Raw genomic sequence first — 15,429 nt, 5'->3', positions numbered from 1 at the left:
ACATCAGCAAACATAAGCTTCGGATACTACGGTATTCAGAGCGTAGACGTTAAGATTAGGTCAAAGGACAGCTTGAAAAGACTCTCTAGAAGGTAAATTTTGAAATAGTCCTTGAAAGATAAGATAGATAAACTATAAAAGATCCAGAAAAGCAAGAAAGGGGAAAGATTCAAAAGGAGTATCTTCCAGGAAGAGATATTCCTTTAGAAAAGACAAAAGGTCAAGTTACTCTAGGAGTCCACTGGAGAAAACAGATGGCAGCTTCTGTAAGTGTGACACATGGTGGCCTGTGGTCTTACTGAAGCAGCTAACTGCACAGAAAGCCCCCTTGCACTAAAAAAAGGATTGTTCTTTAAAGTTAACTTTCAGTTACTCCTAAGCAAGCTGCAAACAAAACCAAGCCGACCATCAAACTACTATCCACTTAGTGAATGTGGAAATGACCCAAGTCTCAGCACATAGGCATGGGACATAGCAGCCTGGCACCAATTTATAGTTTTCTCCTGGGAATGGCCATTGTGTAAAACGTACACTTCATCTTTATTTTCCAGTTTTTCAGGACTGAACAATATATAACTGGGACATTTAAGGAACACTTCTTTCTTCTCTAATAAATTAATTATCCCCGGCCCCCAATATGACATCATTTGACAATTAATCAAAACAAAGAAACAGCTTCCTTTGTATTTGTGTATTTGTAGCTAACTACTAATTTTAAATGTTAAGTCCATTTATGAAATGTGTCTGTGCTGGTTGTTTAAATGATATTTTTTCAAGTTGACTGCAGTAGAAAAGAAGTATGTTAAAATTACACAGACAGATACATTTTCTACAATAACTCCATAGGAAAGACTTCTTTAAAAGACTTGAGCAGGAGATGTAATAACTCTGAGTAAGAGGCTAGTCCTTTTCTTTTAGATGGCAACAATATCACTGCTTAATGTATGCTGCTAACAAAAATAATTTGCATGAACATTCCATGAGCTGGAAACAATGCCAAAAAAGCAAGAAAAAGCAACCTGAGAATTATCTTGATTTTTCATTATCATTTTGCCCCATTTCTTGGTACTGTAAATTATTTTCAGTTCTGAACCTCAGGATAGCAGTAGCAAAACCCACTTTCTACAGCATCTCACAAAGGGACCTGCTTAATAAAGGACAGTAGATGGAGAAGCACAGTTCTCCACAGATACAAAGAAATATATTCAATTGCTGCCAGAATGTTAAGATTTCTGAATTCCAACACTAATTGTGCCAGTCACAAAACACACAGGGAATGTAGACCAAATTTCAAAAGCATCATTTCGGGATCAGTCCTCCCTTCACTTGGTTTGGAAAAGCCTCCCTTGTTATCTACTCTGGGACCAAGACAGTAATTTGCTGCATTCCACAAATGATCGTGTCTTCAATTTCCAGTGATTTACTCTGACACTTTGACTTAGTGCCTAAGCCAAGCAGGCATCTTCATGAAGCGTGTCACAATTCGGTACCTTTTAAAGAACAGACTACATTTAAATCACAGGAAATTATGATTTTGTCTCTTCAGAGGGAAAGAAATGACAGCTCGGTCATGCAGTAAATGAAATAAACAGGCAATTCGTTTTCTAAGGACGTTACAGACTTTTCTGAGTTCTCACATATGAAACACAGGGGGTCAAAAAGAGAGAAATCGCCGTGCCCTATTGAGGGGGTAGAAACTGATAAAATCAGGACACGGCTGAGTACCTGACATGGGCTCAGGCCTTCTTAGCACCCAGCCATGCCCTCTTCCTTGGGCACTGGGAAACAAGTCTGCACTCAAGCTTTCAGGCTTGGAGTTTTAATCTGCAGGGATGATGCCTCACACATTTCATGATCCCGCATCTCTTTAGATGATTCCAGATTCCCTTTCCTGACTCTTGTTTCCTGGTGAGCACCACCCTGTTCCCATTGCTTGGTCCCCTGCTCAAGAGTTATAACCATTCTCTTTCACACACCTTGTTGTGTTCCAAATCAAAACCTTGCTTCCCTCTGAAATCTGGTCTATGACTCTTTAGCTGTCCTAAAGAGACTTCTACGCTTCATCCTTTACAATGCACCAACTACCAATCCCTCTGCAAGCCGGTTACCCCTCAGGCAATTCTACGGATCCTCCCTTGCAGTGGGCTCAGCCTCGGTTGTCTTTGGCAAGAACCATCCACCCATTCTATTCCCTCTTGTCTATTTAGCAAACATCCCCTCTACTCGATAACATCTTCTGCCTGTCTCAAAGTAGAAAATCGTTGTAGACAGAAAAACTATCCAAACTTTGAAGCCCACACCACGGGGATCAATTAGAAATGGTTTCGAGTTGTCAGACATCTCTTCTCCTACAACTACGAAGGTATACACAGGAGGAATGCAAGGCTAGCCTGGGCTACATAGTGAGTTCCAGGCCCTCTGGGCTACATGGTGAGATACTGTCTTGATAAGTAATGTTAGTAATAGTCGATAATAATACCTCCAAATCAAGATTTCAAGGAAAACATGTTAAAATGAACCCTTAAGTAATCTAAATGGAATTAGCTCCCATGTCCTTATCTCAGATTAGTGTCTGCATGCCTAAATCCAAGGTGGCTTTTATGGTTGAGTAAATATATTTGTTATGCAGACACCTGCCTTCTTTACACTAAAGGGCCTGCCTGCCTTTCAGCCAGTGTTTCCTCTTACTTCTGTGCCATGACCTACTAAAAAAAGCCTTTTAGTCAACATACAAGTTCATATATATACATATATATATATATATACACACACACACATATATATACATATATATGTATATATACACATATACACATGTATATTTTATATTTGTATATATTGTGCATTATATTTATATACTGCATATTTTATATATTTGTGTATTATATATATGTTGACAAAAAGACCTTTTGTATATGTATATGTAATATATAAAATGCATAGTGTGATGAAGAAAACAATGAGAATACACAATCTATTTATACACCAAAGAAAATGAACATACTAACATCACATGTAACTCTATGCCATCATGATCATGAGGGTAATCTTAAAATCATGTATGTACCATAAATAGAACAGTGTTTAGTTCAGCAAGGCTTTGAACTATACATAAATGAAACTGAACGATACAAATTTCTTTTGCCCTTTGGCTTTTCCCATTTATCTTTACAGCTTTCACGTGCACCATGCTGATGCTGATGGTTAGCTCATTCGTGTTTTGCTGCTATACAGTAACATATTTTGAGTTAAGTCAAAGCTAAATAAATCTGACGACTGGAAAGCACAATAAAATCTTGCACGTCTTCTCGTACACACCTAGGTCACCTTCAAACTCACATCTCGTTCAGGAAGGCCTAAGTGACTCCAGCTCTACACCAGAAACTAGGGGAGGACTCAGGTAGAGAAGAACACAGCACAGACTCCTCCTTTTCATAACAATGTAACTCATTTGGAAAGACAGACAGGAAGTATGTAAAAAGGAATACTAAGAGTCACGATTCTGACCACGTGTCTCTGTGCCTATGACAAGCACTGTAATAAAACAAACAAAACACTCCACATAAGAAAATACTAGAATGGATGAAATGTAGTTACCAGGAGGGAGGGGCGAGGAGCCATGTTTTAAGGCACAGCTGGAGCCTGAGCCCCAAGGGACAGCACATACTAGTCATGGGAATATTGCAAATGTGAACAGCTGGACCCAGAGCTTACAGGTGTGAGAAACTGTATAATCTGCTAGGCCAGTCATCAGCTTGAACTGTTTGGAGCAAAGTAAAGGAAGTATACAGATGGAGAATAGATACAGGTCAGGCAAAGGGCCCTGCATTGTAAGGGGAGGGCAATGTGCTAAAAGCAAGAACATGCTGTCCACCTACGGTGTTCTCTCTGAATGCGAGCCCTTTGCATGTTGGAATGAGTCTCTTGCCTTCTTCTATTGCCTGAGTGCTCTTGCAGCCAAATCAATAAATAAGGACAGGCAGAATAAAGACAAATTCACTCTCTTTACACTGGCGAGAGGGCACTATGCTGAGTGCAGACAAGCCCAGAGTAAGAGGTGACCATGACCTCAAAGTCACTGTGTGTAGAGACAGGTCAACCTCCTGACACACAACTATTAGGCCAGGCAAGCAAGTGAAAAACAGCAGTTTCAGGCCATCAGAAAAGTGCTGGGGAAATTAGAAACAGGTGGGCTGAGCATGCAAGTTGTAGAAGAGGTCAATTTTAGAAAGCACCAGAAAGAAATAAAAGAGAGCAGCCTTACAGTAGATGAGCCAGGGCATTTCAAGTAAAGAGAATTCGAGAGAGGAGAGGTGATCTGGCCAAACAGGTAAATGTGACAGTAAGTATAGATGCCCCAGGCTGAAGTCCTGTGGTGGCCTGAGGCAGTGGGATGGTAGAAGCCAGTGGCTGTCAAGAGATCCCTAAAGGTATTTAAGCTTACTGAAGCAGTGTTCACTGTACATTATGATGTATCTTTTATCTCAGAGGCTGGAGGAGTCTCTCTTCTGCTCCTCTTGGGTTTGAAGGTGATGCAGAGAGAGGCATCTTCCTTCAGGAGTAAGAGAAAGCAACAAAGCACACACTAAGTGCATAAACAGGGTCCTCTGCTCAGGTGTGTAACAGAAAATTGGCAGCATGTTCACGTGTTACAAAGCAGTGTTTGGCCAGTGTAAAGTCTATGACTGGGTCACCTGGGTTTTATAACCCAATAGGCATGGAAAAACAGTTTAGCTGGATGCCAGGTTCAGAACTATTGTCACTACAGACACACTGAGAAGACAACTGTCTTCTGTTCACATTCTTATCCATTCCCATTCAACACCCAGGTCTCTAGCCAGAGTGTGAGGGCTCCAGGGTTTTGAACAGGTCATTCTAGAACCCGTGCTGTAACTACCACAACTTGAGCCTGGGGGGATAACACAAGACTTGTAGCCACATCACCTTTCCTTTCCGTGGCTAACATATTGCTGTCTGGTTCTTGGCCAGACTTGTCATCCAAAAGGAGCTTAGGTCTTTCTTATTTAACACTTTGCATGGCTCTTTAAGTGAGTGAACACAACATCTCCCTTCGCTCTCTGCTCACTCAGCCAACGTAAAATGTATCCACAACTTGTGTCCAGCTTTTGAACTTTTATTTTCTTGTGTGTGTGTGTGTGTGTGTGTGTGTGTGTGTGTGTAAGAGAGAGAGAGAGAGAGCAAGAGCACGCACATAAGAGTATCTAGCAAGGCTTAAATGTTGCTTGGGTCAGGTCAATAATCCAAGCAAAGATAGAATCCAGAAAGCCTAAATCAATACTCTATTTACAAGAATACACACGCCTGCTTACTTTTTGATATTCTTGGCCTAAAAATAACCTTTGGTTGAAATGACCACCATAGAATATCCCATGAGTGTGCCCTCCACAGGGAAGATTTCATTAATGACGCTAAATAACTTCTGTCACATCTAAAGGAAAACAGAAGCCTCTATCGCTTTTACAGTTTCAGTTCTCAGATGAATCAGCAATGTGACTGCTTCGAGTAGCTCTCCTTCATGTCTGTACTGAGTCAAACAGTTTGGAACCCTGCAGTTTGAAGTGGACAAAAAGGACTTACTAGGCCACGACAACCTACTACATTGATTCAGTGTCTTAATCTTTTAAACCCGGGCAGCAGTATAATTTTCAAAAGTACTTTTCCTGTGCTTTGATTAACTGCACTCCAATGACAAGGGGCATTGCTCTTGTGTTTTCGCCAGTGCAAACTGATGGTGCCAATCATGGAGCATGGGTAGAAATGCAGCTAACTCCTTACGTGAGGGGTGCTGAGTCAGACTGACTCTGCAAATACACCAGCCTCTTCATTTGTCTTTGCCTTAACACTAATAACGGCAAACTTAACCCCCCAAAACAGGGTGATGCGGTTAGGGTGATCACTCACGGCATAGTGCTTTTTGCAGCCTTCGGATTTTGATGGCTGTGCGGTAGGCAGAGAAACGGACGTTATTCAGATCAGCTGAAATGGAATAGAGGACAAGTAAAGAGCCTGCTTATTATTTAACACGCTGAATGCCAACAATGAACATATTTGCTTATTTTGGATCATGGAAAAATGTGTGTGTTCACAATAAAAAAAAAAATCTTCCTACATTTCACATCAATCCATAAATATGATCAAATAACTGTTCATACCATATTGGGAGACACTGCCAAAACAGTTTCATACGGAAAACTCAAATTCCCTTTCCCTGGACAAATCGCAGAACTTGGACAGTTCTTTCCCCAAACCGGTCATAAAATGGAGGTCATGCTGACCTTTTCCATCCTCATCTGAAGCTACAAGTCGCATAGCATGCCCTCCCCTTGGAGGAGAAGAACAATACACACAGAAGGTCAGCAGAACCTGGGCACACAAGCTGGCTTCTCCCTCCTGTTTTCGACAGAGCATTTCTCACAGTCTACCTGGCTTCAGCAAACCTATACACAAGTAGAACATTTTCTTACTTTTCACTTCCTGTCCACGACACAAAGCTCTGATCCAATAATCCTGTACTGCTTCTCTACATAACCTGTCTGGTGTTGCAGGAATGTCAGCCATGACCCCTGAGGGTCAGGAGCATGGGGAAGTTTTATGACCTTCTGCCCTATGGAGGGAAAGGAGGTGCCACTACAACTTGGCGCACCAGAATGGTCAGCTGACGGAGTTTCTCCTTCAGAGTCGTTTGCTTCCTAGGGCGATTAGCTTTCTATCATCTGCCAGCTCATCCCACGACTCACGGGGCTGCTCTGCTATGCTCTGTCTGACCCTGATCAATTTGCTTCTCCCATTCGTTCACAAGTCTGGTTAAAACAACCAGATCTGTAAAAATAATCAACATCCCTATCTTGGAACCACTGAGTATTATAATTTCTTCCTCTGTTCCCTAAAGATAGATCAGCGGAGACTCACAGAGTTGGAAGAAAAGTTGAAGATTGCTGTTCCCTCCCCCCCCCCCCAACATACCCCATCTCAGTCTCTAAATGAAGCAAAGCAGTAATGTTCTCTGGCTTTTCTTCTGCAGACTCAACTATCAAGGGAGAGTGCCCAAAGGAGCCCAGTGTTTAAAGAGAAATAAGAAAAAGAAAGTGTGTGTGCCCAGTCATAAAATGGGAAGGAATGGAGCACAGGAGGCTAACTCTTTCCCTCAGGATCATCTCAGTTCTAAGGACTAAACTTTAGTGACCACGGTCAACCTGATGATGGTAATCTCACCAAATAGTCAGCTAAAAGTTACTGCCTACCAATAGTTTAAAAGCAGGACTCTCTCTTTCTTTCCTGGCAAAATAAGTTCAGTTTATGACTTAAAAATTAAGCAATCTAATTTGAGGGGAAAAGTTCCCATGCAGAAAAACAAAACGGTTTAAGTCAGGAAACGTGAGGGTACTATATTGTTGCTGCGTTTTCCTGTTCTTTAGTGTGCAGGGCGGAACTGTGAGGTGAGCCAATGTGACAGAGGTGAGACCTACAACAATCAGGCCTCTCCTGGGAAAATGAAGTCTTTTTGGCTGGTGCTCTTCCACATCACTTGTTTTGTGTGTTCACCTTAGGAGTTCGACTGCCTTTAAACTTCAGGAAGCTTGTTGTAGCATGTCGTGGCACTGGCTTCTGAAGCCACAGGGTGATTCTTACATCCATACAAGAAAAGAAGGCGAGTATCTGAGTACCTTTTCATGGATAAACGGTCCTTGGCTATGAAGGCCCATTCATTGGTACTAAATGCAGTAATATTTACCGAGGCCCATTCATCCCTACTAAATACAGCAACACTCACCAAGGGACTGAAAAAGTTCCGTCATTTTAGGATGATCCCAGCAGGTTGTCTGTGTTTGATGGCTGGAGAGACAAGAAAAATGTTAAGTATAAACAACATACCACAAAATCCAATATGAGCCACAGTCTTCTAACATGCCGAATAGACTTCGAAGGTATGCAAAAAAAAAAAAAAAAAAAAAAAAAACCTCCATTATGGATCAATCTATGATCACTCAGAAATCTAGTACTTGCTTGTTACTCAATATTCAAGGTATAAATAATAGGGGCGGGGGAGATGGCTTTGGGAGCAAAATGTCGGCCACAGAGCATGAGGATGAAAATTCAGACTCCTGTAGCCTGTGAATCCTGGGTTCATCTATAACCCCAGTACGGGGAGAGAGACAGGAGATGTCTGGAACAAACTGCCAAGCTAGACAGTGGTGAGCTCTGGGGTTCAAGTGAGATACCCTGCCTCAATATAAAGGGTGTAGAATAATAGGGAACCTGTGATCTCCATACATGTACATAGAAACACGCATGCGTGTGCACACGGGCACATCTCCCCATTTACCCATATACAAGGGAACGTGCATAAACATGCATGCCACACAGACACACATACATACATACAAAAACACTCCAAATAACCCATTTGGTTTGTGTAATGGTATTAGGAAAAGACAGATACAAATTCTGCTTTCTGTATCAGAAGAAGAATTGCAACTACAACCTGAGACACAGACATAAGGGAAGACTGCCAGGGATGCTCCGCCCCGAGTGGGGTGTGGCCAGATCACTGTGGGCTGCAGAATAATCGCTGTCTTGTAAGGCAGATGGTGGTTTTGTTCATTCCGAGCAAACGCTTTGACAGCAGAAGGGCCGTGATGAGTTGCTGCGTTCTGAAGAGTCACCACCACACTTTAAAAGCCCTAATCAAATTTCTAAAGACTAGAGAAATGAAGACTCTGAATCTGAATATCATGGGCTCATCTTGCCGTCTGCTGAGCCTCCTTGGCTTGTTGACCCTGGTTCTCTCCCTCCCTAGTTCATACTCGATAGCCCTCCTCATCTATACACCCTGGCCCCCAGCCCCTCCTCAGCTAGGTGCCATTCTCTTGACATTTTGAAACTCCAGCTCTATCTTCCTAGCTTGGTTCAGTAACCAGTACCATTATTTTGGGAAGTGGATAACTTTATGTACGATTCCCTAATCTTTACTTGAAAAACACACTTTTATTTTATTGCTATGATTCATATGTTAGCTGGAAACCTGGAAGGAATAGATAGTAAAACAAATATTGGTAGGGCACAAATTAGGTGTGTGTATATATGTGTGCATGTATATGTTTGTGTGTGTGTATGTGACTGTGTGCATGTTTATATGTATGAGTGTAAGCACATGTGTGTGTGAGTTTAAATATATATGTGTATATATGTGTGTGACTATAACTGTGCATATATATGAGTGTAAGCACATGTGTGTGTGTGTATGTGTGTGTGTGTGAGTGTGTATATGTGTGGGACTATGAGTTAAAATGCTCATAAATTTGATGGGTTAGTAGCATTATATTTAAAAATAGTTTACAGTCCCTTATCTAGGCCATAACAGAGCAATAACATCTAATAGTTCCCAGAAGACTTCTGAAATGACCCTTAGTTCTTATGAAACTGTTTAGTAAGCTATGTAAAATAGCACAGAATGTGAGAGATGATATTAAAATATTCATCAAAATAAATTTAAGAGAAATCGCTGCTCTTAAAACTTACAATGATGCCCCCAAAAAGTAACTTGTATTGCTGGGCAAGGAATAGAATCCTTATGCTGACCTGGGTAATAGAATGCGCTGATAATTCAAAATGGGTTTCAATAAATGAATAAGGTTTGTGTTTGAATTGAGTCAGTAAGAGGTCCTAAGAATCTCAAATAGAATAATCCTATGAAGGAAATGTGTTTTAGAAGTCATTGGATAGCTGTCTGCCTCCTTTCCTCTTAGGCTAAACTCCAGTACAAAGGGACAAGCATTTCCACGTGACATGAACAGCAACAGAAGTATTCTGTCCTCTAACTACCCTGAAGATCATGGGCAGGTAGACAATGTCTGACCTAAAGGAATGGCTGCTCATAGTATGGCCAGGAGCTTGGCAGAAATACATCTCTCAGCCACCAGTAAGATTTAAAGAACAGTTTAGTGAAGGATGTACAGTTCCATCCTGTTATCATGGGTTCCTAATCTTAGACACTGAAGACTCAGTTGATATCTCCTCCCCCACCCCATGGCCATTTCAGTCCTGATCACAGCACTGTTGTCTTAAGATATCCATCTCACCCAAAGATACCAAGACAAACCAAGGCTCATAGGTTAGACTGGAGCTCCCGGCAATGCAGAGTCAGACTTCGTGCTTAAACATGATGTATGCATTCTCTAGAATGACAGATGTGGGCAATCCTATGTTGCCACAAGAGCAAAACACCACTGGCTAGTTAGGCAAACAGTTGAGGATTCCAAAGCACTCACTGCTAATGGTTCTGCGCTGATGGCACTGCATCCTGGGAGCTGAAGGAACACACACATTTGGCAAACAGATGGAGGGAGGGGCGGGGAGTCTCCTTCGTGAATTCAATACCAGTTGATTCATTAGACAGAGCTGCAAAGGCTCAAAGTAAACACAGCCTCCGGTTACAAAAGTAAAGCTGTGGCTTACACAACAACAATTTGGAGGGAGAGGGTCCTCTCTCTCTCTCTCTCTCTCTCTCTCTCTCCCTCCCTCCCCTCTCCTTTTCTCCCCCCTTCTTTCTTTCCTTCTTAAATGGAGAAAGAGGGTCAGAACAAAATCCATATAAAATGTAAAAGTTAAGTATTTGAACAGCTGCAGGCTCCTTAGAGCAGGAAACCCTTGCCATAAAGCTTCCAGCTCACCCAGAGCAGGCAAAAAAGAACCAAAGGAATGTCTTCCCTCAAAATAGTAGCAGCCCATCTTCCCATCTTCCAAGGCACTAACAATGGCACCCCGATAAACCATCCTGCCATATTGGAATGCTGCTGTCAAAAAAAAAAAAAAAAAAAAAAAAATCTTACTTCAAAATCGCACCTGGTCCAAGAAGGTAACCCATAAAAAAATGACAATTTAAATATCCGAATAAGTATTTAGGTTAAAAAAAAATAATCTCATGAGGCAAAGAACAGTGAGAGTAGTGACCTCTCACCATGGTAGCCAACTGTCCACAAAATTGTTGGGAGCCTGTGATGAGAAAAGGTCTATTTGGGTACCCTGTGACCCTCAATTGACTTCCACGTGCCACAGAAAGCAAGATGCAAATCATATAACAAAGTATACAAAGAAACGGAATTAAAAACGCTGTACTCCAACACTGTGGAGCCCAAGAACCCAACCAACTGCAGAGCCCAGCTTTGTTGCCTGGTTTGGTAGACAAATAGGAAATATATGGCTTTCTGGGCCAACTACTGCTGAGGGACGAAAATTCTCAAGCCTCTTTGTCCTTAGTAAAGAAGCTGTTGGGATTCTGTAAACCCCACCTCTCAGTTACCTAGCAACAGCCAGGTATACCCCACCCCTCAATTACCCAGCAGTGGCCAGGTATGCTCCGCCCCAGTGACCTGACACTATAAAAGGAGCTGCTTGACCCCTCCTCTCTCTCTTGGCCTCTCCTGCCCTTGTGCTCTTGCAGCTTCCCTCTTCCCTTCCCTTCCCCCCTCTCTCCCACGTGCTCATGGCCGGCCTCTACTCCTCTACTTCTCTCTCTCTCTCTGCCTCTACCACCCTCTTAACTCTCCCATGACCTGAATAAACTCTATTCCGTACTATACTGTTGTGTGGCTGGTCCCTCAGGGAAGGGATCCCCAACATGGACCCCTCAGAGGCATCTCCCCTGCCCTCAGGCCTCGCCGTACCTCTATGGGCCATATGCCCCCCACTCTCTTCATCCTTCCCCTAACATTGGTGCCGTGACTCGGATCGTTATCCTTTCACAACATTGGTGCCCTGTGACTTTTCCTTTCATTGGTGCCCTGTCATCTTTTCCTTACAGAAGCTCCACAAACCCCACCACCGGGAAAATGGATCTGAAGGTATTCCGCATATCCAGAGGCTGCCAGGGAGCTGCAGCCACCCCCCTGTTGTGCTCTATCCAGTTTCACACTGAATGGGATTTCCCCGAATTTGTTATTTCCTGTGTCCCTCCGATCTAAATGCCAAGGTACACAGGCAAACACACTAAGGGCATCTGAGTCAGCAGAAGCAGAAAAGAAACAACTACATATGTCAGGACAATCACGGGGACAGAAGGATATCTTCCTTGGCTGGGCAAAGAGAAAGATAAAAGACTAGGTTGGGATACATGTATAATATTAAGTGATAGGATAATATCACGTGAAGGCATGGCTTTATAATCTACATGTTTTAATGAAGCAGGTTAAGGAGTCGATACTGGGAACCAAGTAATATTAACGGGATAATGTTCCAGTGAGCAAACTGGACTTTTCTGTATGTAAAAATCTCAGTCCACATTATGATGCTACTTGCGACTTGAGGGACTATGATGGCAGTTTACAGATGTGGGAGGGGACAGTGGGAAGACGGTGCTTGGAAAACTTGTGGAGGGCCTCGGGCTGGGCACGGAATGGAGATCCGAGCACAGATGGTCTGGTTTAAGCCTGAGCTCTTGACGTGGAAGTGGATTTGCAGAAGTAAGGTTTTTCAAATATTTCTTGATGAGTCCGTCCAGATTTGAGCCCACAGTCCGACATTATAATCACCATGCACAGCTTTTCCCAGTCTGTCTTCCCTCCCTCTCACCCCTGGCAGAGCTCGGGCCTGGATAGGCTCAATTACTTTGCCTTTTCTGAGTCGAAGCAGCTGTGGCTGAATACAGAGGGACAAAAAAAAAAAAAAAAAAAAAAAATCAGTCTGCATACTGACAGTTTCTACTTTAAATACGTGATTCCAAGCTTCAAGAGAAGAGAACTAGTGTCCCTAAACTCCGAGACCATCGACCCTGCCTTCAGCCTTCTCCATGCTTACCCAAAAGGAAGTTTCCTTCCCCACTATTATCTTGCCCTTGTCTGACACTTCACTGAAAAATTAAAAACTGCCAGATTCTCCTATCTCCCTAATCCCTAATCCACAAATCCACAGGCTTCCCTCCTCTACCTGCCTTCCTGGCCTCCCCCTTAACTGAAAAATCACTGACCAGCAGTGGCCAGTCAGCTCTTCTCACAATAAAAATGATCTCAAAAACCAATTCTATTGCCAAATACTGGCAAAGATTACACACACACACACACACACACACAGAGGCATGCGCATGCACGTGCATACGCACTCGTGCACAAGCAACCACAACCATAAATACACATCTTCTGCTGGTGTTCATCCCTTCCCACTTCTCTACAAAGTTTACCATCCATTACGCAACAGTTACACTTCCTGCTGTAACACTACCTATTCAATCCATTTGCCTTTGGCTCCTGACTTTCCTCCTCCATCCAAACTGGTCTAATCAAAGCTGCCAACAAGCCGTAAAGTTCGCAGTGGCAAAACCTTAACTCTGGGAATAAGAGTTTCCTAAGCATGTTATGCAATAGGCTAGAAGATAAAAAATGATAAGGGAAAAAAAAATCAGATAATAAACCTGATGACGGTAAAAACACAAGCCCTGGGATTATTGTAACAATTGTCTGAATCTAGAAATCCAAGGACCAATCAATTTTTTAGAGGTGTCTAAACTACATAGGGAAATAGATGCTGTTAGTCCCGAGTGACGTCACTCATCCAAGTAATATCGTCTCAAGCCCTAAGAGATGATGTTTGCCATCATTATTGTCTCAATATTTGGGTTTTTTTTTTTTCAAGTGTGGCCTATAAGAAGAAACTCCACTACCCCAGCTCTCACCAGGGTATCTTGAGTCCTCTCTCGGAGACCAGGACTGCACAGGGATTGTACATAAGTGTGGAGGGAAACTTCATGACCCTGCGGCACGAGGCAACTTCTCGAACCTCATCGCACACATTTTATCTTTTGGACGGGAAATTTAAGATTATATTTTGGGGAGATGGTGTTAGAAACTGACAGGGTTAGGGAGAGAGCTTGACAGTCAACCTTCCCAATCAGAGAGCTTTGCTCATAATGCAAATGAGACATTGTGAAGGGCCAGAGTCTTCCATATAAATAAACATAGTGGCTCCTCATGGTAATGAGGACATGAAGAAAAAAAAAAAAAAACAAAATATAAACAGTAGAGAACTCTGTGGGATTCGATTGTAAAGTGCTCTTAACATAATTTGAGATTCAGGAGCAAGTCCAAAGGCACAGCTGTGAGAAGTAGGTTCACTGCATCTCCCTAAATTCAGAAAGCCAGGACTGTGGGCAGGGATGACAGAATTATTGGTACAGGGCTGTGAGAGAAGGTTTGCTGGTTCTTGGCTTTAAAGTACCGGCAGAATTAATGTTCAGGATGGAGGGACCTGGGTTTAAGGGGAGGGGCATGTGATACTTTGCTACAGGGCACTAAAGATTACTTAGAAGGATGAATGTGTGCATGCTCACTAAATATAGGGGCCCCAGAAATAATAGGGCACCCCAATTGCCACCTCCACCTCCCTCTCATCCTCAAATAAGAGAACCTAAATCACCCATCAACACTGCCGGCAGCCATCTTCTTTTGCCTTGTCCTTGGGGAGCATGGCATGGCTCTGACTCGGGGCAGGGACGTCAGGAGTATGACCTCACCAGAGGGATTCATCATTTTATCCTTGTGGTCTTATTTTGAGAGGTGGATGTTCTCAAAAGATAATTCACCAGTTCATCTGTTCATTTCCTTTTAAAGCAGATTAATAATTCCCTCCACTTTGTTCTAGCTGGCCATGTGAAATCCTTTGGTCATTTTGCTTTGAAGCCAGAACAGAAGAAACTCCACTTATTTGGAAATTTTTACTCATTATTACTCTTACACTCTTATTTAATAATGACTTTATTTAATCTCCACGAAATGAAGGACACATAGTCTTCTTTTGCGGATGGCTTCAGAGCAATCCTTTCTGTGTCAGGTGGCAGACACAAACTCACCACTTTCTTAATGCTAGAAATTAAACTTCAGGGCTGGCAAGATGGTTCAGTAAGTAGAAGTGTTTGCCGCCCAGCCTGCCGATCTAAACTGACCTTGGCACTCTCATAGTGGAAAAGGGTAACAGTATGCCCAAGAATTTTTACCTCCAATTCTGAACTGTGACACATAGACACTATCCATCAATCAGCCAATCAATTGATAAATGGGCAACTTAAAATCTTATTTATTTTTAAATTAAGTGTGTGCAGGAGGGGAATATTAATGTGAGTACAGGTACCCCAGAGGCTAGGGAATTTCCCTGAAGCTAGAGTTACAGACAGTTGTGAACCACCAAATCATGGTGCAGGAGTTGGGAAGTGAACTTGGGTCCTTGGCAAAGGCAATGAGTGTTCTTTACCAGTGAACCATTCTTCCGTTCCAACTATTTTAAAAAAGGAAAGAAAAGAAAGTTTCAACAGAGGATGAGAGTGCTATTAAAGTACAATGTGACTAAGGAGTCTAGAAGTTTCTAAGCCAGAGTTTTATGGCATGGCCCCAGAAATGGACACACATGAATGTTAGGAAAGGCAAT

At 42.5% G+C, this 15,429-nt stretch overlaps 1 protein-coding gene across 5 annotated transcripts in view; it reads right to left on the bottom strand.

Moving 5' to 3' along the window:
• The window catches only part of UTRN (utrophin), a gene marked incomplete at its 3' end in the record, with an annotated part of 456,405 nt that overhangs the window by 59,836 nt on the left and 381,140 nt on the right, over positions 1–15,429 (bottom strand). For all 5 annotated transcript variants that reach the window (XM_080941517.1, XM_080941518.1, XM_080941516.1 and 2 more), the window contains 2 exons: positions 7,793–7,854; positions 5,923–5,997 (listed from right to left, as the gene is read on the bottom strand). In XM_080941517.1, coding sequence (XP_080797643.1) covers positions 5,923–5,997; positions 7,793–7,854 — 137 coding nt within the window. The remainder of the gene's footprint in view (positions 1–5,922; positions 5,998–7,792; positions 7,855–15,429) is intronic.

Source organism: Micromys minutus, assembly GCF_963924665.1.
Source record: "Micromys minutus genome assembly, chromosome: 30".
NCBI classification, from domain to species: domain Eukaryota; kingdom Metazoa; phylum Chordata; class Mammalia; order Rodentia; family Muridae; genus Micromys; species Micromys minutus.
This window is presented reverse-complemented; position numbering and strand designations above follow the sequence as displayed.